Source organism: Panthera pardus, unplaced genomic scaffold, assembly GCF_024362965.1.
Source record: "Panthera pardus isolate Hobbes unplaced genomic scaffold, ASM2436296v1 HiC_scaffold_13, whole genome shotgun sequence".
In the NCBI taxonomy this organism is placed as follows: Eukaryota; Metazoa; Chordata; class Mammalia; order Carnivora; family Felidae; genus Panthera; species Panthera pardus.
This window is the reverse complement of record NW_026526688.1, coordinates 166,321,498-166,346,755: the sequence shown is the minus strand read 5'-3', so window position 1 is coordinate 166,346,755 and position 25,258 is coordinate 166,321,498. Positions and strand designations below refer to the sequence as shown.

The following is a 25,258-nucleotide window of genomic DNA, read 5'->3' as shown; positions in this document are numbered from 1 at the left end:
TAAAGTTTCTTATAGTATTATCTTAAAGAAGCTTTCCTATTTTATTCAGAATGTGCACTTTTTAACAAACTACTCCTTGTGACTATTTGAAATGTAAATTTTAATAATTGAAGTGCACATCCTGAAATGTGGAGGGAAAGTACATGAGTAATGTGCAAAGTAAATTAAATATTTATTCCAGTGAAATTATTCAGAAAGGGCTGCTTAGATTTTTAATACTGTGAAAAATGTTAAAAGCAAGATTTTATATTGACACAAACAATTTTAATGAGGAAACATACTTCATGTTGTCTCAAGAGGGAAAATATTAAAATTACTTTAAGATTTGCATTTATCACTTTTCTTTTACTTAAAGCATCTTGTGTCAATTTTAGCGGAAACAGCAATCTTCTTTCTAGATTAATCTACTTTATCTGTTTCAAATAACATTGACACAATTATGAGGAAGCATGTATTTCCATTAATAAAACAGATTTACAACATGTTTTTTTTACAAATTCTAAATAAGAGAACATAGCTTCGATTAGTGTCTCTTTGAGAGGAGCTGAAACTTTAAAGTGCACTGGAGGGCGATTAATTGCATTTATTTCCCATAAAACTCTTTTCAGCCAAGACTATTTTCCTTTAAAATTAAAATTAAAAAGAAAATTAAGAAAAGGCCTTTTTTAAAATGTGGTCCTTTTTTAAATGCCACAAGTAAAGTTATTCAAAAATACAAGTTGGCCAACCTTCTCTGTAAAGTGCCAGAGAAAAATATTTACACTATATGGGCCACTTGGTTTCTGTTACAGCTACCTACCTCTGCTATTACAGTGCAAATGTAACCGTGGACGATATGTCCACGGATGGGAAAGGCTGTGTTCAAATCACCAGTGCTGTGACCATCGTCTGCCAACTCCTTTTCTAAAAAGTCAGTACTCTGTATTATAGTTGACTGGATGGCCGGAGACTTTTTCAGAACACTTTCAGTACATATTTCAAACATTTCAGCCGAAATGAAGTTTACATTAGAAATAACAAATAAGCTGATGAAGATCATGCTCCTGCTAAATTATAGGGTATTTCTGTGCTTTGAAGAGGTGAGCGGCTGTGCTTTAGATCTAAACTCCTCTTTGGAGAAGGAAACCCGCTATAGTGTTGGAATATGAACAACCATTTTGTCATCAGAGTAGTTCCATGTAATTGAAAGATAAAGGTCCCTGCATTTAACTTCAGGTTACAGTATGAATCTAATATTCTTAGCTTGTTTTTCCCATCTATGAAATAGAGCTCTTCGCTGTGAATACTATATTATTAATATATAATGCTTGAAGTTCCAGACAATGGCAGGTGCTCAGGTAACATTAAATCGTCCTCCATCTTTGGGCACCTGTTGGGATGAGCACCGGGTGTTGTATGGAAACCAATTTGACAATAAATTTAATATTTAAAGTAAAATAAAATAAAATAAAATTTAAATAACAGAAAAGAAGCTTTAAAAAAATCCTCTTCCATCTTCTTCAGCATTTTATGGAAACAACATTGGCCCTGAAGGAAGACTCATAAAAAAAAATCTTCAAAAAAAAAAAAAAGTACTGGACCATGGTGGCAGAGAACAGAGGACTGCAAGATGCAGCAGGAAATACCCACTTTGCTGATTTTCTGGCTTTTAATTTTCCTGCACTATTTCCTCAAATAACATAAGACATTTTCATAACATGGGGTATTTGGAAAGGCCTGGGTATCAATCCATGCAATATATATTGCTCTCACTGACTCACCTGGGGAAGCATATCAGGCAGTTCATATTAGGGTGAAGTCACAAGTTGTTTAGAAGAATCCAGAAATTCATAGCCTTTGCAGTGAAAAGCATGCATAAATACGAGCTCTCCTTATCTACTTTTTTAAAGTTCAATTCATTTTCAGAACTCTCTATCAAAGGGAAACCCTTACATTTAATTTCCTAATTGGAAAAATATGAAACAACATTGATCAGAAATTAATTTCATTGCTAAAGTCATGATTATATACTATAAAACAATAAAGGGATGTATCTATATGAAAACTATTTTTATAAAACACATTTTAAGAGAAAGTAACTTTTTTTTATTACAAGTTACTGACTTTTTTTTTTGCGCTTAGGATCATGAAACCACACAATACTTTGAAAAGTTGAGATAACTTTGCCTTACACTCACAAAATGCTCCCCAAAATGATAAAGCAGAGACAGACAACAGGAGCCATTACAACCGCAAGCCATAAAACTTTTATTGTATGGAGTGACTGCTTACACTTAATGGATTCAAATAGCTGTTATTACAGGAACTTACTGAAATCCAAACTATTTCCATTTAGGTCAGCCATGTCTGTAAATCTGTTAATTAGTCCTTTCTGCTTAATTGCATTATAATTATCACAGGCTTATCTTAACTATTCACATTCAAACTATTCATGGTCCAGGTACATGTCATTGTCCAACAATAAAAAATGTATTTATTCATTTTGAGACAAATATTTCAGAAATTGAGAATACAAATCAACTTCCTGGATTTGTCTGGTCCCACAGCAGCCTAGTTCTATTCCCCATTTTCCTCCATTCTTTGTCCAAATACATTTTTTTTCCTCAGAAAGAAGAGAAAATTATCTGAAGAGAAATCCCTTTTAATGAGAAACAGATTTAAATAATAACAATAGTAATAAATCTTAGTAGACCTTCTTTGTGATATGTACTTCAGGAGATTATTCTTGTTCTTCATCCCTAATATGGTAAAAACATAGATCAATAGGAAAAAATGACATTTGATTAAAATGTTTAAAGTAACAGCAAACAAGATTGTAATGCATCCTTGTAGTGATTTAGTATCTATTTACATACAATTCCGTACTCTTCAATACAGGACCCCTGCTCCCCTCACATACACACACACACACACACACACACACACACACACACGGTGTCACTGTTAATGTTGCCTGTTAATTACAGCTTCATGTCTCCATTTGTCCTTTCTTACTTAGGGGCTATCTTCCCCCTCCTCCCCTGAATGTCTATCCCTGCAGTACTAACCTTCATCCTCCCTCACCTCATGTTTTATAGTTGCTTTAGAACTGGCTTTGGCTTTTCCTACTCCAAACATCAGACCCTGGTAAGATGAAACTTCTGCAGTATTAATACTGTCTCTTGTACTTAGGTATCTTTGTGAACTCTCCATGAATTTAGAATGTCATGCAGCCTCCTGAGATTTGTATTCTTGCCCCTTTACCATAGGGCCCGACCTAGCTTTGTAGCCTCATCTTTAATTGTCTACGTATGCATCTTAACTTTCAATGAAAATGGAAGTTTTGAGTTGGTTACTCAACTGGAGAGTGTGATCTCTAGTTACCCATACCTACTGACATAGTGAATTCGCAAGCTCCCATCTCTAGAAAGTTTCCCAGTTACCCTCCCCCCTTAAATTATATAACTAATCCTCTCATGTATGTTTCTTGGTAGTTCATCTTTATACCTTCCCCATTGTATCTAAATCAGGACCTTGTCAATAGAAAGTGCTGCATAAACATTTTGAATTAGGTTATGTCACTTCTAAAATGCAAACACAAAAGAGGCACAACTGACCTTGTATTTACTAGAGCCATGTCAATTGTGTCTGAAAACTCCATCTGGAATGCTTTTGACGGTGATTTGGTAATGGTGTCTGTGACTTTACAGTGGCTTGTCAAGGGCTCCGTAACAGTCAACAATATTGACTTGGAATACAATTTCACATTTTACAATTATGGGTCCCTTGATGTGAGAGTACTATCGATCATTCTTCTTCTTCTTCTTCTTTTTTTTAATGTTTATTTATTTTTGAGAGAGAGGCAGAGTGCAAGCAGGCAAGGGGCAGAGAGAGAGGAAGACACAAAATCCAAAGCAGGCTCCAGGCTGTCAGATCAGAGCCCAATGCGGGTCTCAAAACTCAGGAATTGTGAGAGCATGACCTGAGCTGAAGTCTGACGCTTAACTGACTGAGCCACCCAGGAGCCCCCGAAAATTGTTTTTCAAGATTGTCAAACTTCCTGGAGGAAGAGACCATCAGGAATTAGACTGCATTCCCTTTGAAAATAAGTTTGTCCCAAATTCTTGTAAAAAGAGACTAGCTGCATCTTCCCCTTTTTATTCTCATTTTTAGAAGTACCAAGATTTGTACACCTCTCTTTCTGATCTACATGTTTAAATCAAACTGCTCAAAATGCCACTTGCTTTGAAAGCAAAGTGCTTGTTTCCATGACATATACAATGAATGTATATAGTAAAGCATCTTTCATATTTTCATCAATTTTATTTCCGCTTCTTAATATTGCCAACATTTAAAGCCAAGTTCATGGAACACCAATGAGAACATCCAAGCTATTTATATTAAGCATTTTAAAGTATTTTAAAATACAATCATGCTCAGATAGAGTTGAGAAATCCCAGAATTAAAATTGCCTTCATGAAAATGAACAGGTTATAGCTTAATACACGGAAATAGCCATAGTACATTTTAGTGAAGTGTTTTATTCTCCATGGATACTTCATTTTTCATTTATCCATAAATGAATGTTCACATTAAGAATATCCATCAATACTCAATGTTATAAAAATGAATGCGTGAATAATCTGTACGTGAATATATACATGGCCAAAGTTTCATTTGGCTCTCCATTCAAAAAAGGTAGTGTCGGTGGATATTTTGGGCATTATCAGTCAATTCATGCTTACTTTTTTTTCAGAGGTTTATAATCAAAGTAAAAAAAAAATCTGATTTAGCTAAGGAACACACAATGAAATGTATTTAGATTAAAAAAAACTATTCTAAAAAGATGAGCATAACCATGTCAAAGCCTCACTCATGTATTCACTAACCAGTTGGGGGAATTACTGTACTAAAAACTAGTGTCAAATGCACAGGTGTGAGCTTCCTCCACATTCCATAGGCTAGGCTTTGATCACAGCACTCTTTATCCTCATACTTGTTCCTGGCAATGGAATCTATTTTTAAAGGTTATTACCAAGATCACTTTGGTGATTTCCCCCAAAATTAGATGAATGAGTATGGAGTTCTTAATAAACAACTGATATGCCGAACTATTTACAAGAACGTAATGATTAAAGCCTAAATTTAACTCTCCTCTTCATGAAAGAGGCATTTGGGAAACTATTAACCAACAGGCTTTACACTACAGTGAGGCTTTCTCTGCTTTTATGTCTAAGAAGTTAGAGGGCTCCCGCACTCATGTTCCTTAGAGATGCCTATAATAGAATTTTACTTTTAACATGATTTTTGAGCCTGCTTTCATTTTTTAAAAAAGAGAACATCATAACAATTTATAACAAAGATGTAAAACTGACAGGAGCCAAACGTAGGAGCTGGAAAAGACAATATATGACACGCACCTAAAACTGTATTTCTAGAATGTTTTTAGTCCGGCAATTATTAATGATACATATTTAAGCCCATATCCTCAATATGAACTGTTACTCACTTTGTTACATAATAATTCTTTATCCACAATAAGTATATACAAGCACTATTCTTCAACGTTTTGTTAATTTAGAGAATGTATGCTTTTGTAGAACATAAAGAAAAAAATCAATTCTTTCTGTATTTAATTTCAGTCTTGGTAGATCCAAACATTTCTGTGTTAACTTCTTCATACTTCATAAATGCTGTGAGGCAGAGAATAAAATGATAAGTGTAACATTTTATTTTCCCCTTGTATTTAAAAGAAATGACCTTGGTGGTTTCCATCCTAGTTGGTAAATCACCAAAACTAAATGTAACTAGAGTTCTATTTAATATTGTGTCAGGAAATGGACTTGACTAAAATACAGATTAAAAACTGGTCTTATAATAAGGTAAAAACTGGCCTTTTCTTCTAATTTAATTTGTTCTTGGGAGTAAAACATCTGGATAGAAATGCCAGGAAATCATAGTTTTCACTAGCTCTATTGCAAACAGGGCATACAAATAAAAAGTAAGAGAAAAATCAAAATAACAATATTTTCCAAGCAAAAAATTACTATATAAATATTAGGCATGAGATTATGCTCCCATTACAAAAAGGGACAGATTATATTTAAATATAATATTATTAAAATAATTAAAGTAATCCATCTTTAAAATATGAACCACAGAACTTAACAAATTCAAAATCCTAATGGGATATAAGTAAAATAAATAAGATTAAAGTAAAAATATATAATACTATTTTATATACTGAATTTTGCAACTAATCTATTTTACATACATTTAAGTAAATTAATATGAAAGCTGCTACTTTATTTACCTTTGAAGCCATAGAATGGTTCAATAGTTTTACATTTTAATAGTTTTAATTTTACATTGGTTTTCTGCATTTTAAATTTAAAACTTCCTGTTACTGAAGTGCAGTAAATTTTATCAGATTTAGTTAAACTTCTTATGATTTTTGCCTAGTGAACAGAATTTATAAATAAAGGTAGCCAACCCAATAAACCAAATTGAATAGGGCAAAAGCTGTTGGGAAAAATATTCGAGAATAGGAGTCAATTTTGGCAATGCGTATGTGTATCCTTCCTTCCCTCCATGATCCTGTTCTGCAGTCTTCAAAGCAGCAGAAGAAACTGGCACAATCTTTGCCCTCCAAACACTGGTACCCATAATCCTCTTCTCCATGTGGCAGAGAAATGCTATTCATTGGAATCAGAGTGGATCCAGGATGGAGTCCAGGGGACATCTGAGTAAAATAATAAATGAGTTTTTCAGAAAAAAAATCTCATAAAGAAAGATCAGTATGGCTCCTCAAGGCAAACTCTGCAATAAAAATAATCTTAGTTTTTAGAAATCAGAGAGGGGTTCAATCCTAATGCGTTTTTAGATTATAATTTACTTTGTAACACATAACTTAATATTATTATACATTCCAAAGACCTTTCAGGGAAAAAACGCTCAAATGTGGAATATATTGTTTACCTTTAGAAAACTGGCCCACCAAAATATTGTTAACCATGAATCTAATTCTAAAACAAAAATATATATTTTACACTAAAACATTTATAATTCTCTAAGTGTCTGTTTGCTACTATTATATTACATAATTTATTTATTTTGGTGATAATGAGAGCAAATAGCAAAGATGGAATTTTGATAATGCAGAAAAGCTTTGAAGAACTGTGAATGAATAAAAAAAGGCATGGATAGGGTTTGTAGTAGAGGATAAGTGCAAGGCATCATATTTGGAAGAGACAACATGCAGGAGTTAAAAACTCAGGTTTTTGTTTGAGAACAACTGTGTCCAAAATTTGGTACATTCTACCAATATAGCTGGCCTCATAGTTGGAATTATATCAGCACCTGATTTTTGGGATGGCTGTGATGAGTATATTACATGACTTATTTAAATGATAAGTGCTCCATCTTGCCCACTTATAGCAGCTACTTTTATCAGGATCATGTGGGACCCATATCAAACTAATTTTTTATGATACCAGGTTCTGAATAATACTTATATAATAAAAAAAATTTAATATTTTAAAATCAAGCAAGTCCAGGATACTGTGAGACATTAAAGCAATCACGTTGGAGTCAGACAGGTTTGGTCAACAATTCCATTTCTGCCCAGCAGAGTTATGTCACCTCCAACAGGAATTGTTAGTGCTCTTCCTTCTGTCTCCGTGTCTTCTGTACAAAAGTCACAGTAATACACAGATCCATTTGGTGATTAAATGAGATGATGTGCATAAAGCACAAAGCAAAATATGAAACATACAAGTATTCAGCTGCCAATAGGTAATCTTATTGCCATTGCTAGTGTTGATGCCTGTGGGAGACATATCACAATTTGGTATAAAAGACGTGCTAGGGGCGCCTGGGTGGCTCAGTCGGTTAAGCATCCGACTTCGGCTCAGGTTACGATCTTGCGGTCCGTGAGTTCGAGCCCCACATCGGGCTCTGTGCTGACTGCTCAGAGCCTGGAGCCTGTTTCGGATTCTGTGTCTCCCTCTCTCTCTGACCCTCCCCCGTTCATGCTCTGTCTCTCTCTGTCTCAAAAATAAATAAACGTTAAAAAAAAATTAAAAAAAAAATAAAAAATAAAAGACGTGCTAAGCAACAATAACAGTAACAACAACAACAACATGCACCTTATAAAAAATGTTACTGGAGGGGCACCTGGATGGCTCAGTCAGTTGAGCTTCTGACTTTGGCTCAGGTCATGATCTCCTGGTTTGTGAGTTTGAGCCCCCAATAGGCTCTGTGCTGACAGCTCAGAGCCTAGACCCTGCTTTGGATTCTGTGTCTCCCCCTCTCTCTGCCCCTCCCCTGCTCATGCTCTTTCTCTCTCTTGTCTCTCAATAATAAATAAATGTCAAAAAAAATTTTTTTAATGTTACTGGAAAAAAAATTAATGAACCCTTGAATAAAACAGCAATTAAAATATTAATGAAGATTCCAGTTTTCATAACTCTTCCTTCAGAACTTCTCCATATTTAGGGATTATCTTAAAATGTGAATCCTACAACTTGTAAGAATCATTGATTTTATTACCTAAACACTAAATATAATGCTGAGATCATAGAAATTATTTTAACCTGATCCTAAATTCTTCCTAATGAAAATGTTTACATTTTTTCATCCTGCATTTTGAAAGAGACAAATCTCAAAGCCTTGAATATTAAATATTGTATGGAAAAGATTTTAAAAATTAAACAAAAGAGAATTAAAAAAAATTTGGACCTATACTAAAATCCATTTTATTTCAACAGAAACATAGAAACCAAACTACTAAATGTTAAAATTCAGTAGATGTAAAAAGTAGCAAATAATTACATAGAGTGATATTTTAAAAAGATAAATGCATCACACAAGTCATAATATTAGAAACAAAATGTGCAGCCTAAAGATAAGGAGCAATGCCCTAAACACAAATCAATTCATGACTCCACTTGCCTGGATGTATCATAAAAAGCAGAAGCAGTATATTATTAAATGTTAATGACATATCTTTTCAGTTTGACACTTGGGGATACTTGAATAAGACTCTGAAACTTTAATGGAGCACTAAAATTATGTACAAAATGAGGCAAATTGGTATTCATTTCTTTGTCACTTAGTACTTACATAACATATGTTCAAGTGCTAATCAGAGTGGAAAGTGATTAAAATACAAGTTTGTTTGGGGCACCTGGGCAGTTCGGGAGTTCGAGCCCTGCGTCAGGTTCTGTTCTGACAGCTTGGAGCCTGGAGTCTGCTTTGGATTCTGTGTCTCCCTCTCTCTCTGCCCTTCCCCTGCCCACGCTCTGTCTCTCAAAATAAATAAATAAATAAATAGATAGATAGATAGATAGATAGATATGTTAAAAAATTAAATACAACTTTGTTAATAGGCAATTTCAAGGTTATATGGCACAAAATACACTCCAAATATCCCTCAGCACTGACATAAATAGGAAGATGGTGTGTTTGTTAGAAGATATCAGTTGTGTATGAGGGGATGATTAAACATTAAAGTGCACAAAGGTGGAGAAAAACTGTAAGTGGTTCATTTTAAAAATGGACTAATCTGTAGTGTTCAAAATCATGGAGAGCTTCTAATGCAGTGACACTTTAAATGGACAATTTTCCAGTTTCCTGCTGTCCCTCAAAACACCACAAGTCCATAAACTGAAAGAAGCTACACTTTAATGAATGATGGATGTGAACAGAAATATATTTTATATGTGCTGAGAAAAATATCCCAAAAGCTGACACAGTAGCAATAAAATAAAATATTTTGACACACAGATTGTGACCTGGAAACCACTAAAAAATTAATCAGTAGAATATGCACATTCCAAACCTCATTTATCTGAAGTGCAACTTTATTACCCATCTTATAATTTCTCAAGTAAAGGTCCTGTCCCCCCCCAAAATAGCAAGCATTGAAAAAATAAAAAAAATAAATCAGGTAAGTGATAGAAAAATAAACTACATAATCAAAGTTATTTTTTACTTTAAATAATATAGTTTTGAGAATATACCATTATATTGTTATTTGAAAACGTCACTAAGAATATAGCTGAACTTAACATTACAATAAATTGATCATGGTCTCATTATTAAATATATGTATGTCTGGTTATATATTAAGGACTACACTATGTAGATATTAATAAAGGAGATAGGTATACAAAATATATTTCAAGCATCAAGACACATTAATGTCAAATAAATATTATTAACTAGTAAATAAAACATTTATGTACAAATTATATTTATGTATGTTTATATATTATTATTTGTATCATACACTAACATCATTAATGTTATTAAATATCAATTACGTGAATATGAAATATTATTAGGTCATGTTATCAATATTATGAAACACTAATATTACTGTCCTTAATCTCCCATTTAAAACTTTACATGCGAGAATGCCAGCCTGAGCACAGGTTTTCTCAAGACACTGTACTTTCATAAAATCCATTTCAAAACCTACAAAAATCCACATCAGTGTTAACAACAGACATGAGATGGATCTTAGTGATGCTGAGTGGTCAATCAGCATGTCAGAGTTTGTGCTGTTCCTGAAAGACAAAGAACAGGTGAAAACAAGCCAACAAGCGAAGTGGACCAAAGGAAGTCACATTTTGGAAGAGGCTCAGGAAATGGAAGCATGAGGGGAAGAGCTGTTCTTCCCATCAAAGCTTCAGAGATGCTTACTCTAAAGCAGGAAGAATGGGAATGATAAAACAGGATGGAAAACATGGCCTTTGTGAAATGTCCATCTCCGGAATAGCTACCGCGGTCTGAACCATCACTCATCCACGCATGTAGAAAGTAGAGATGCTGACAGGTTGATGTCTGCTCACGTTTAGAACCTTGAAACTTCGACCATCAGATCATCCCATGCCACTCCAGGGAGGATTAGGGCTCCTGAAGTTGGTATTGGAATGTCCTAGTAAAACCCTCATCATCATTTAGAGTGTATGTGTGCATGTTTGGAAGCACTAAGATGTCGTGGTCCCCATCCCCACCCCCACCACGGAAGTGAAATCTGACACTTGGAAATTCAAGAGTGACATGCCAAGCTTGCAGGGCCTATTGGAGAAAAATCGCCAAGAACTTCCAAGGTGAACTTTCAAGGTACTAACACTACAAAAGAAAAACATGGAGAAGAACAGCTAGAATTACTGATTCTAATAATTCAGGAAACATAAGAGAATATTAACCTTTTGAATTAGTTCACTCAGAAATACTTAAAGAGATAAGTTGTATCCATTTAAGGAAAACAGGATAGAGAACAGTTAGAAAATAAAAGCTCTCAGAAATTAAGGAAAACATTGTAAATTCAGGAAAAAAAATCAAAACATTGTGAAATAAAATCTTAAGGAAGGAAGTTGCCCACAATATACAGACAAAGAATGTATCAATAACAAATAGGATAGTAAAAAATAGGATAAAAAAAGAATATCTGCAACACATGGATAATTAACCTAGGAGGCCTACAGGTATCTAATAAGAATTCTATGAGGAATTTAGGAGAAAACAGAAAATAATTGAAATAAAGAATCAAGGAAATTCTCAGAAATAGAAGATAGGAATATTAAGTAATGAAATGAATGAGGTAAAAAAAACAGAGAGTGTACTGGCCCTCAGAAATGTTAACACCATGGAAAAAGAGATGAGATGAAAATTTTCAGGTCAGAAAGAGAAAGATTTACTATCAAAAATAATAATCAGATTGGCATTATAATTAGTGATAATGAATTAAGAGGTAGATATTTAAGTGTATTATTTGAAATTTGAAAAGTAATCAACAATAGTTATTAAAGGGAAGATAAAATATTAAAGGAAAGCATAAGATGGAGATGGTGGGAAAGCTATATTTTTCTTTTATACCAAAGAGTCACAACTTTAATAAACTTGGTACCTTAAGAATTGGATATATAATGGAAATAATCATCAGAGGAAAGTAAGAGCAAAATGATAAAATGTGGTTAATTCTAAAGACTAGGAGCAAGTGTTCACGGTACAGAATTTTATTCTTCACTTGTACATTTTATACTTTTTGATTTGTTCAACTGTGCACTTATTATTAAACTTAATTTTTAAAGTTTATTTTTTGAGAGAGAGAGAGAAAGAGCATGTGCATGCATGAGTGGGTAAGGGACGGAGAGAAAGGGAGAGAGAGAATCCCAAGCAGGCTCTGTGCTGACAGCATGGCGCTCCATCCCATGGACAGTGAGATCATGATCTGCGCCGAAATCAAGAGTTCCATGTTTAATTGACTGAGCCACCCAGGCACTCCTAAAATTAATTTTTTCAATGAGATTTTTTTTTACTTGTGACTAATCTGGTCACAAGCTATAATAATCAGCTATAATAATCTATGATGGTTTAAGTAGGTAGAGAAATATTAGTGTTATTTGGAAATCAAGGTTAAAAAAACAAAGAGCCACTGTTGTTGGTATTTATATACCTCCCGAGGATCTTTATACGACCATTGTCATAGCTGATATTAAATGGCTATGCCGTCTGTTGACAACATCCCACACCTACTGACACCTTACAGTTATTTAAATAACCTTGTATTTCACATCTCATCAATATCAAATGATCTCTCCTAGAGGCTTTGCCAAATGCCATTAAGGGAAAGATTTATAATTTGTGAAACTCCATATTTATATGGCTTTTATTTCAGTATTCTCAAAGGTAGATGAATGTTTATTTATATAGATATGTATTAACTGAAAATAAGATCATTTATTTGAAGAGAAGGAGCTGAGGGGTGGGGATTATGGGCAAAACAAACAAAAACTTTCCCACATATTATCTTCACTCTAATATCCTGGGTCCTGCTCTCTGTGATATATTACTTCTTGAACTATTGCAATAGTTTCCAAATTTATCTCCCTGCCTTGTTTGTCATTCAAGTGTATATTCCAGGCTACCTCTAATCGTCTTTCAAAAACATAGATACAAATATGCCATCTTGCCTAAAAACATTCATGGCTTAACAGTCCTGACAGTACAAAATATAAATTCTTTAGCTTGGTACTGGAGACTTTCCACAACTTGGCCATATACCGCTTTTCTATCCTCAACCTAGGTTATTTTCTTTCCTAAGATTCCTATTTTCTAGACCAGCACTGTCCAGTACAATTTTCTATGATGACAAAAATGTCCTGTGTCTGCACTGTTCAACATGGTACTCACTAGTCAGATGCAGCTATTGAGCACTTGAAATATGACTAATGATACTAAGATACTGAATTTTAAATTGGGGTTAGTTTTAATCAATTTAAATCAACCTAGCGATATATGGCTAATGGCTACTGCACTGGACAATACAGCTTGGAACATATATCAGTCTATCTATATCTTATTCTCATAAGTCTCATAAGTCTATCTATATCTTATTCTCACGTAAGACTCAGCTTGGCTCACATGGTTCTTTCTCTATCTTAAATATTCTTCCTAATTTGTTCTCCTGAACTTTGTAACTTACTCTTGAAAGAACGAATTCGATGACATCACACTTCCTATGAATTTTTCTCTGTCAAATCCCCTTTGAAAGCATTACTTTACAACTTTCTGAGTGAGTTATTTACACCTGAAATGAAAGGAAACCACCCACTCCATCGTGACTCACATTAACATAACCTCCTCTCAGCACTGTGTGCTGAAGTCAGTGTTTCACAGACCACATCACCTGGTGTTTCTGGACTTCCTCAATGCGAGGGATAAACCACATAGGTTAGGCTTCATGGTACTTGTCTCTATTTCAATATGAACATTTCCTTTAAAATATGCTAATATATATTTACTATAGAAAACACTGCTTCTGAAAAAGTATTTGAACCCAGTCTTCTGAGCTAATTCTCTTACTATCTTTATTTTTATTTTTAATTTGTATTATACTTTATCTTATGTTTACATGTATATTATATTTTTCCATAACTACATTTAAGATCTATGAAAGCAAAGAACACATTCTATTGTTTTTTCTCTCCAAAATGCCTTGTCCATGATCGGTGAAATACATTTCCATGATTGCATACTTTAACCAAATTAAGAGATTACAAATAAGTAAGTCTCTCCTCAGATGGGTATACCAGGCTCCTGATATAGGTATAATATGGTTTTCTGAGATTTCTAATCATCCATGGGATGAAGATTCCAGTTTCAACACGAACTACTCTTTAGTTAATAATGAATGGCTTACTACAATTGTATTTCTATGACCTTTACCTGTTTCGTAGAGTCTGGATTCCATGCTACAACACTCTTAACTTAGATTTAAAAAAAAAACAAAAAAACAGATGTTGACATAAACACACCTGAAGCATGTTCTTAATGAGTATGAGTAAAAACACAATAATATGTATTATATGGGATGGAAATATGGGCCAAATTAAAATGTCAATGATATTCACAATAACAAAAAATAAAGAGGAAAGAAATAGATATGGAAAGACGGAAGCAGGGGGCGGAAGAAAGGAAGGAAGATGGGAAGTAAAGGGGGAGACAGAGAGAGTGAGAGAGAGAGGGGGAGAGAGAGAGAGAGAACAGAAAAAGGAAGGGAAATAGAGAAAAGGCCTAATATATCACATGGAGAGTAAGGTAAAAAGTATTTTTATTTATTTGTTTTTTTAAGAGAGTCATTGGAGCTAAAAATCTATTGTATTCAAATATTATCGCTTTTTTAAATAAATTGAAATAATCTGAGATTCTCAGTTAAGCAAAGAGACCTCAAGAAGGGGATTTTGGTTTTGCTTAATAATAGACATGTTGATCTTTCAGTGACTCTAGTCAAGGTCTTTGGTTCTGACTTGACTGTTCCTATAAGTCATTCAGAGAACAAAAAGGGAAAAATGCTATGTTTTAAACTACTCAGAATTTTGAGTTTATGAAAGAAAGTGGGGGTATGGAAGGAAGAGAGAGAGAAGGGGAAGGAGAAGGAGAAGTGGGAGAAGGAGGAGGAGGGAGAGGGGAGGAGGAAGAAGAGCAAGAGGAAGGAAAAGAAAAACAGGAAGATGAGAACAGTAGCAACAACGACAACAACAACAACCGAAACATTTGAAAAGGTATAAAGCCAAGATGCTTCAAGACTTCTGGGTCTAGGTTATGCAATTTTTTGTCCTGGCTGGCAGAAGAAAGAACAGACTCCACAAAACCATTAAGTAGAGCACTCGAGACAACAAGCAAAGCTGTTTATTCTTCATGAAAGTGCAATCTGATTTACTCAATTAGCAAGACCATATGGTTGAACACAAAACCAAGCAGGGAGTCAGATTTGATTACTGATCCTGGTTTTTCAATCAAAATGTCATTTACTATTAAAAGAGCTCATAAATCACATAACTGAACAGAAAGGAGAGACTATAGAACTTTATTCTGGATAGCTCTAATAAAAATATTTTTGTACCTAGGTAGTCAACAATATATATCAATTTAACTTTTAATGTTTGAAATTTAGTGCTTCAAAGCTCTTATTTAATTTTTATTCCTTATTTTTTCATGTTTATTATTTTGCCTCCTGGACCTGATGCTAAATTTTAAATACCCAATGTATAGATTTTTTTCCCTTAAATTCTAGAACATTGCCTAGGATATGGGTGTCCCTAACAAATATTTGGTGAATGAATTATTTTAAAAAATCATAATTTTAAAATTTGCACTCCAATGGTTAAGTTTACTGAGTGAATGTGATAGCCAAACTGATTTGCTATAGTCGTAGAGTAGCCACTTTTTGGTTGAGTGTCTTTGATAATATAATAATAGTCGCTACATTGTATATTTTTATAATGAAATTAGAGAATCTATGTGAGATTATAGATTTCCTGCCTTTTATTCAGTTTCCAGAAGTAAAATTTTCAAAGTGGTCATTGAACATAGCTATGGATGAGTAAATGATGAAATGGAAAATCCAGAGAGGATGCTTGGCTTTGATTAAAGGAAAATGGTAGAAAACCTGCATTTTTCTTTACCTAAAAATTTAGCAAATGGATATTAACATTGACATTATGGCTCCCTGATGGTTTATCCATTCAGGGGTTATATTATGTCCTATGGGTAAGCTAAAATAAGTCAAATTGAGAAAGTCACAGACTAATTCTGCAATGTAGGTTATCAAATGTGTACTGCCATCAATGTGCTCCACTTTCTTGGAATATTGCGGGAAACTGAAAGCAAATACACATAAGTTTGGTCCTTGGAGTGTAATATGAAAAGTAAAATACAATTGAAAATGATGTCAAAGTTTGATAAAGAAATTAATGAAAACTGGGAGGAGGGAAGAAAAGCATTGAATCCTAGAACTTGCTAAGTTAGGAGATAATATAGAAAACTCCGTGACTTATTATATATGCTCTATGGTAGGCTTACAAGCTTGCCATTCAGGATAGCTGTTCTCGTTAATTTAGGTATGTGGGAACAAATCCGCTTTGAAAAAAAAAAAAAAACATTTCCTGGAATCAGCAAAAAAGTGGCTTTTTTTTTTTTTTTTTTTTTTGGTCAATACTGGAGGAACAAATGTTGACTTTTCTGAGTCCTATAAGAACAGGAAACACCAAGGAGTGATTACAAGCTTCAGCTCTGGCACCAAAAAAGACCTAGGTTTGAGTCTTGGATTCTTCAGTTCCTAAGGCTGTCTGTCCTTCTGCAAATCGCTGCACTTGTCCTCATAGGAACATAAATGAAATCATGCACATAAAATACCTGGCATACTCAGTAAGTGTTGGATATTACTTGAAGGTTGTTACAATTGCCATTATAATAGATTATAGTTGATCATCCAATACTTAAGTATATTGAAATTAATAGAGCCACTTCTAATATATCAATTTGATGTGATGTATGTTGGGGTAGATACATGATAGGGAAGGGGGAGTAAGAGAGCACAAATATAGGCGAATCAAAAACATTTCATAGCTATGACTTTCAAACACAGCTGAATACTAATATTAAAGAGGGTTCTTTATCTCTAAAAATTAAGTAATTTTGTGGGCCACCTTTTGTTAGAAGTGAAAATCCTAACACAAAAATAGCATCAAAGAGAGATCTTAAATAATTTTGGGGGTACAAAAAATCTACCAGTTGGGGAAAATCCACAATAAGAAACCACTCTTTACAAGGGGATTTAGAGTCTTTTCTAAGGGGCACTATCAATATACCTCTCCTGGTAGGCCATGTTAGGTACTCCGGTGTCATCTTAATGTTATTTATCTCTTGCTGGGTACTTCAAGAATCCATATTTGTCTAAGCAAGTATAACATGAGTATTCAGAACACTATCTCTATTATGATAAGTTGATGTTTATAAAATACAGATTTTTATAACATACCGAGCTCTTATTTTTTTGCTTTCTGTCTCTAGTAGTCTTTCCTTTTTTGTTGCTGGTAAAATAATGCAAGGTGCCATATTCCATTAAGGCTGCAAAAACAAAAATGAAACAAACAGAAACAAAGAGGTCCATCGCAGTCACATAAGAAACCTTAGGTAATGACTTCCTGGCGATTGTGCTCAGAGTTGTCATAGTCAGGACTGTGGTGATACCTGCGGAGGGAGGGGAAAATAGGAGACAAAAAGTAACAGACTATTTTAGTTCTGCCATCTGATTTGGCAATGCTGTAAGCGGTCACAAACAATGGAAACAAAAGGATATGATTACTCCTTATTTACACAAAAAATTACTGGTAACCATAGCTACATTATGTTCAATGTGCTCTTTGTGTCTGTATGAATTTTATTTTTCTTTTTAAGCTTATTTATTTATTTTGTAGTGAGACAGTGAGTGAGAGAGGGACAGAGAGAGAAAAAAAAGAGAGAGAATCCCAAGTGGCCTTTGTGCTGTCAGTGCAGAACGCAACTTGGGACTCGATCTCAGGAACCATGAGATTACAATGAGCAGAAATCAAGAGTCAGATGCTTAGCTGACTGAGCCACCCAGGAGACCCATGTGTCTGTATGAGTTTTCCTCACCTAAATTTGTGGACTGCAGATATCTGACTCCCTGTACTCATTCTTCCATTCCTCCACAGCAATAAATTCTCCAAGTTTTAGCTGGCATGTGGCTGTCTGGAAGAACTTCTTTGCCCCCTTCTCTCAGTTATGTGTGGACACAGCTGAGGAGAAGTAAGTCAAGGGTGTAAACAATGGCCAATGGATGGCATTAAAAATGCAAAAAGGGAGACAAAAATGTCAAATTTCCAGGTATAAATTAGTCATGGAGATGTAATATACAGCATGGTGATTATAGTTAATAATACTGTGTTGTATATCTAAAAGTTGCTGAGAGTAGATCTTAAAAGTTCTCATCACAGGGGCACCTGGATGGCTCAGTCAGTTAAGCAACTCACGTTCGATTTCAGCTCACCATTTGTGAGGTCTGGCCATGCTGACACCTTGGAGCCTACTTAGAAGATTCTTTCCCTCCTCTCTGCTCCTCCTCTGCTCTCTCTCTCTCTCTCAAAATTAATAAACTTAAAAAAAAATTTTTGTCACAAGAAAATACATTTTGTAACTGTATAATGATGGATGTTAACCAGACCTACAGCGGTAATCGATCTGCAATATACACAAATATTGAATCACTATGTTGTACTTCTAGAACTAATATAATGTCAATTATATTTCAATAAAAATAAAAGACGGCATTAAAGAGATAGGAAATGCCCATCTTTCCCTCTTCCTCAGAGCTTTCTGCAGGAATACAATGGCTAGAGCACCAGCAGCCATCTTAGAACATTAGATAATCATGAGAATTAAAATCATCCACAACACAGCAAAAAACTAGAAGGAGCCTGAGCCCCTCACACTGCAATCGCCCTTCCACTACCTACCTCTGGGCTTCTCACATGAGAAACAAATCCTCTTCCACCTAATTTAAGCTATAGAGATTTGAGGTTTTCTGTCACAAACAATTAAAATTAATCCAAACTAGTACAGTGTTTTCTTACACAATAACTTGAATTGAAGTTATTTTTTAATCTCAAGTTTAAGTAAAGAATAGTAGCAAGATTATGTCAATGGAATACCTAAAAAGCACAGAGAAAATTTTCATATTTTGAAGAATTCAGCATATAAAATTGGGATGTCACCCTGGGCCCCAGCCCTGTGTATGTATCTCTGGGAGTATCTGTTTGTTTTTAGTTATGGCTTTCTTGTGGTTCTTACCACAGCTCATCTTGGCACCCTTAACTCACAGCTGCACATACCATATCTCTTCTTACCTAAACCGCTACAATTCTCATTCTATGTCCACCAGACATGGCCCCAAATTCTGACTCTTCCTTTAGTTCTGTGACCTTAAGGAAGTTTCTTAACGTCTCTATGCCTTTCATCTAAAAAACTGGCACAGTAATATCTTACTACTTATAATGAATTTACACATGAGGTATTTATTTTATTTATTAGTTCTTAAAGTAGATACTTAGAATATTGATTTTATATCTTCCTTTCTAACATTAGCATTGTAAAACTATAACTTCCTCTCTGAGCAATGCTTTAGTTGCATCTACAAATATTTATGTGTTAAATTCTTATTAAAATTTAGTTTGAAATATTTTCTAATTTCCATTTTGACCCAAGGGTTATCTAAAAGGTCATTTTAAAATTTCCAAATAGATAAGGCCACTATTATCTATATTATGTATATTAATTCTTAATTTACTTCCATATGCACGTGAAAGTATGGTATGTTTTGTAGTTAGGGATAGTCTTCTATGAATATTAATCGGGTCAAGTAGTTGATAATTTCATTCAGATTTTTTACATCTTCATTGATCTTTCTCCCACGTAATTGTTCTACCATGAGTGAGAAAGAATGTTAAAATATCCAAATATGATAACAGATTTCTTTTTTACCCTATTATTCCTGACAATTTTGCTGCAATGATTTTTAAACCAAAACTATTTATTAAGGCTAGGCATACAGGAAGTGCTCAACAATTACCACGAATAAACAAGTCTTTCCTCTTCCTCACCTTACACCTTTTTTTTCTGGTAACTTATCAAATCACAACATTGCCACACTCAGAAAACGATAGATTTCCAAATGTATTCCTGGCTTCCATACTTTTGTCCCAATTGACTCAAAAAAAAAAATTAAAGACAATGTGTGCTTTGATTTCAATATCAGTGACTGCATTAAATTTCACTTTACTAAAGTACTATTACATTTCTATTCATAAATCAATGAAAACTACAGAACTTAGCTTTCAGATATTTATGTCTTTAATTTAGTAATTAATATCACAGTCTTTCACATAAAAATAAGATAGTGGATTTCCTATAAAATATCTTTGAATCCATAATAATAAAAAAATATTTGGGTTATTAAGCAGATTCATTGATATTGCCTCCTTGGTTTCCCTTGCTCAAAATCCTACAAGTCTTCCACATCACATTGAGAATAAAATCCAAAGTCTGTAAAATGACCTGTTACAAATATGATCTAACTACTGGCATGTCTCCAATCTCATTTTCTACCACCTCTCAGTCAGTCTAGCCATTGTTGCTTTTTTTTTTTTTTTTTTTTCGGGCCTTCAAGCATGGCATGGCAAAGAAGATCCCACGTTAGGACCTGGTGGTTCTCCCTGCCTGGATTATCGTTCTACCAGATATCCACCAGGTTAGCTCCCACACTTGACTGGGTCTCTGCTCCCTCCTCAAACAAGTCTGGCCTGACTCCATAACACAAAATAGCAAACAGCATATTTACGCACATCCCCTGACATACTCTTATATTTATTTTGCTTTCTCTTCATAACCTTTATTACTCACTGATATTATATGCTTTTTATATTTGTACATTACCTGCATACCCCACTAAAACATAAATGCCATAAACATGAGGATTTTATAACTACTGTTCGCTGTTAACACTAAAGCCCCCAAAACACTGCCTGTTTCATAAAAAAAAATTTGATAAATGTGACATAAATCAACTCAGGAAATTGTCCTTCAATTATGTGCGTATGTATGTATGTATGTACCTACACTCGTTTTAAGAAAAATCTTGGTCCTCCAAACACATAGGGCCCACAATTATAAGAGATATTCTTCAAGATAGATCTGGCTATGGCTTCACAGTTGATACGCTAAAACTTAAAACTATGGATTCACATAACAACACAATTCCACAATTGGCTATACCCTTTCTGAAACTATGGCATGTTTTTTGGCTTTATAAAAATATAATAGTAGAATAGAAACAACCCATTCCAATTTTCTTAAAACAACTCATGGTAGCATACAAAGAATCTGAAATACTTTACTTACTTTAGGACATAAAATAATTTGAAATTATAATACTAGTTTAAATAGGGAAACGAAACTCAGGTATGAGTACATTTTATTCACTGGCTATATCTACACCTCTCTTTAGACTCTCAAGGGCACTGAATTTTCAAATACAGAGCTGGGTGCCTCGGGCTTTATCTTGCCACTTTTGTGTGATTTGCATTTTACTGTATTTATTAAATGTAGTTATTCACCAGCTATCATAGAAACCACATGAAAACCTCCTTTGTTGAAAATAGACTATCCCAACTTTATATTTTTTAAGACACAATTTTCAGTAGTATGATCATGTTTTGCACTGATCTTGGGAATGAAATTGATCAATAAGATATCTTTGTATATCAATACATAAATGGATGTTATTTTCTTTTAAACAAATGTATAGTAATTAGGCATATTTTCTTATATGATTTTGATTATTGCAATTGACTGCTAAAGAAAGAAACCAAAGGTCTATTTTATCAAGTATGAATCACAAATTGCCCTTTTAATCAGTGTTATTGTACAGGCAACTCTCAAAATATTCATACACTAATTACACATTTCATAGATCACAGAAGCCTGGCAGTTTTTGTCCCTTTCAGCGACTTGCCCTTTAGAAAAGTTGGCTGTTGATTAGCACCATTGTAAGAGCGGGAGATTCCGAAGCCTTCTAAACACACATCAGTCAATAAATGCTGGCTATCAATGATTCAGCAAAAGAATAAAAATCTTGATGAAAAGTGACTGAAAATATTGACCAAATGAAGATTCAGGAATTATGCATGGTTTTCGCTTATTAATTCTTGCTGAGTATTTATGCTTCCCTTGAACTCCATGAACAGGAAAAATATAAAATTTTCTGAAATTAAATTCTTTGTGATTCAATTTACTACTTGTTTTTCATATATTCCTTTCAACATTGTATTGCACTGGAGTATTTTTTAAATTTTTGCTTGATTGTAATGTAGAGGGATATTCGAATATATTCAACTACAAACTTTTTCACATTGAAATATTTCAACAGTCCTATGATACTTATAGCATAATATTACATATCATACCAAGTGATGTTCTTGCAGGTACTGCATCTTTATTGATCCAAAAAGACACCCAAGAAAGAACAACTGTCAGAATACACGGAATGTAGGTCTGAATAGTGAAATATCCCATTCGTCTGCTCAGGTCAAAAAAAATTGTCATAATAATATAATCCCCTAGAAGAAAAAAAAAGGTTTTATTTTTGCTATTAAAATACATAAAAGCATAGGTTTGAACCAATAGGTTTAAATACAAAGCCGTTTGATGCTAGCATCATTCACTGATTGGTGTTTCCTTACCAGAGATGGTGTGAGAAATTTCAGTGGAGTTCCGTAACCCTACAAATGCAAACTGATATAATCTCCAGTATTTAGGATCAGCCACTTCTACAGAAGGTTTTTTCCACTTATACTCAATTTCATTTTTAGGGTACCCATCTAGATAAAAAAATTAAAATAAACATAGAGAGTTTAGCAAGATCCAAATCTGTTACTGTTGCAATACCATTATTCAAAGACAAGTTCTTTGAAATTCATTTTTGTATGATAGGATATGTCAAATATAGAAAATACAGCATAAAATATATGTGTATAGTTTAAAATTAACCATATAATGATCCAATAATGATAATCCATGCCACTCCACTTAAATCAAAAAACAGAATCATGCTAGTTTCTTAGGGAAATTCATGTCCCCATCCCAATGTAGTAGTCCCTCACCCAACTAAATGTAACCACTAACCTGATTTCTGAAATCAGAAAATAGATGTTCTGATATGCATTTCTGAAACATATAGCTTATTTTAGGTTCTTTTTCAACTCTACTTGATTGGTGCCATACTAGATGCATTACTTTATGTTTTACTTCTTTTGATGTGATATTTGTAGTAGTCATCCATGCCAATGTACGTAGCTTTAGTAAATTTCTTCCATTGTAAAGATGTACTGAAATTTGCTTATCCATTTTGCTATTGTAGATGCTTATGATGTTTCTTGTTGACTATTACTAACAGTGTTGTTTGTACCATTACCATGCATGCCTCACAAAATACAGATACACAAAATTTCCGTGGGACATATATCTATGTATGGAAGAGCTAGGTCATGGATGGCATAGAATTTCCACTTTATGAAACAGTGCCAATCTTCTATTCATAGAGAGCATACCATATATTCTCTCACCAGCCAGTGTGTGAAAATACACGTGGATCCACAGTCTCATTTAACTTGATGTGGACAGCCTATTTTTACTGGTCTCTAAGTATATTTTATTTCACATTTTCCTTATTATGAATGAAACTTCGTAATTTTTTCATATGTTTATTAGATTCTTGGGTTTCTACTTTGGAGAACTGCTTGTTCTATTACCTGTTCTTTTATTGGATTTTCTTCCCCCCCCCTTTTTTTTAGTCTGTTATCTACATACTCTGAATACTAGATTTTTGTTAGTTACTTGTGTTGAAATGTAGTTGCCTAACATAGAGGTGCATTCTTTCAAAAAATTTTTGTTTCTGACACAGGTCAGGAAAATCCACAAGGGCTTTTTAAAGTAATCGAGTGAAGGAAATTCAGGCTGAAAATTCACGTGAGGGTGGGTCTGCAATTATATCCTCTCAAGGAGTTATTTCAACCCTAGTATGCTGATTGCAGAGGCAACTGTTCTTTTAGACTTTAGTGGTTGTGTGTGTGTGTGTGTGTGTGTGTGTGTGTGTGAGAGAGAGAGAGAGAGAGAGAGAGAGTGTGTGTGTGTATGGGGGAAGGGGAGGTTATTCATGTTACCCTAAGCTCCCAGCCTTTGTAACCCAGCTGTACGTACAAATTATGTTCTAATAGATCTCTAATCCACAAATCTGTCAAATTCAAAGCTCAACTTTCTGGTTTCACTTTTATTGCTTCAATTCTTTCCTGGTGATTACTCACATGTTTTTGAGAATGTTTTTAATAATAAGTTTTAAATTGTTTTCAACAGAAGAGTTGGTCTACCATAGACCAACCAGAAGAGTTGGTCTACCGATAGAATCCACTATTAACTTTAAAAATTTCCAGAACACTATGTCATTTTGTACCAGGATCTCTTCATCAGCCATGATAAAATAGCTGTCATCTCTCCACTAACTTGTTTTAAAAATCTGTTTTCTCTTTTTTTTTTTTCGCGTTCTGTCTTGTTTGATAGGCTCTAACCATCTTGCTTTTCCATAATCTCTATTTTTTTAATTATCATTGTTGATGCAATATAGTATATAGGAGTGTGGGTAGAAATAAAAACAGTGAGCTCATTACTTAGTTACTCTAAATTTCATGATATTGACTGTTGAAATGGGGATATATTGAAATATTTTGAATATATTTGTTGTAAAACATTAGGAATAGAAAACTTAATTCTCTACTGGATCGATATGGAATACCTGAAAAAAGTTAGCTGTGATCATTATGTTTATGTAGGTGATAACCAATTGAATTCACAAGGATAGAGTATTAATTTCCAACAATTAATTTCCAAATCATAGTCAAAGAGATATCACACCAAAGATGTAGTCATGGTATCCAGAGGCAAGTACAATAATTGCTACATTTTCAAATATTTTCATATCAACTACTCTTTGAATGTTGTATTCATCAAGTCTTTGGTATGATTTGGCCATTTTATTCATTAAGAAGTTAATGTTAGAAAATCAAAACAGTGAGATAGATTATAACTTTAAAAGGATATTTTAATATGACACAAATCATTAAGAAAAGTCAAGAAAATTCAATAAAAGCAACAAGAGATATTTGGGGATTTTTGTGAGTGAAGAAGCAGGATAATACTTGTGAATACATAAAATGTAGTGTGAATAGATTTTAGTATGTAATATACAAAGAAGTCAAATTTCAATAGAAGGAAAATAGCACTAGACAATTTGTGGATATAGGCAATTATATTTCTTAAAATCATTTTACATGTTTTTAAGACTTACTCATTTATATAT

General features: G+C 33.8%; 1 protein-coding gene across 1 annotated transcript in view; it reads right to left on the bottom strand.

Moving 5' to 3' along the window:
- Nucleotides 1-4,282: 4,282 nt before the first annotated feature.
- The window catches only part of GABRG1 (gamma-aminobutyric acid type A receptor subunit gamma1), a 68,797-nt gene continuing 47,821 nt past the window's right edge, over nucleotides 4,283-25,258 (bottom strand). The window contains exons 6-9 of the mRNA XM_019412954.2: nucleotides 22,590-22,727; nucleotides 22,314-22,466; nucleotides 17,312-17,523; nucleotides 4,283-6,721 (exon numbers count right to left, since the gene is read on the bottom strand). Of these exons, the coding sequence (XP_019268499.1) occupies nucleotides 6,452-6,721; nucleotides 17,312-17,523; nucleotides 22,314-22,466; nucleotides 22,590-22,727 (773 nt within the window). The 3' untranslated portion in view covers nucleotides 4,283-6,451. The remainder of the gene's footprint in view (nucleotides 6,722-17,311; nucleotides 17,524-22,313; nucleotides 22,467-22,589; nucleotides 22,728-25,258) is intronic.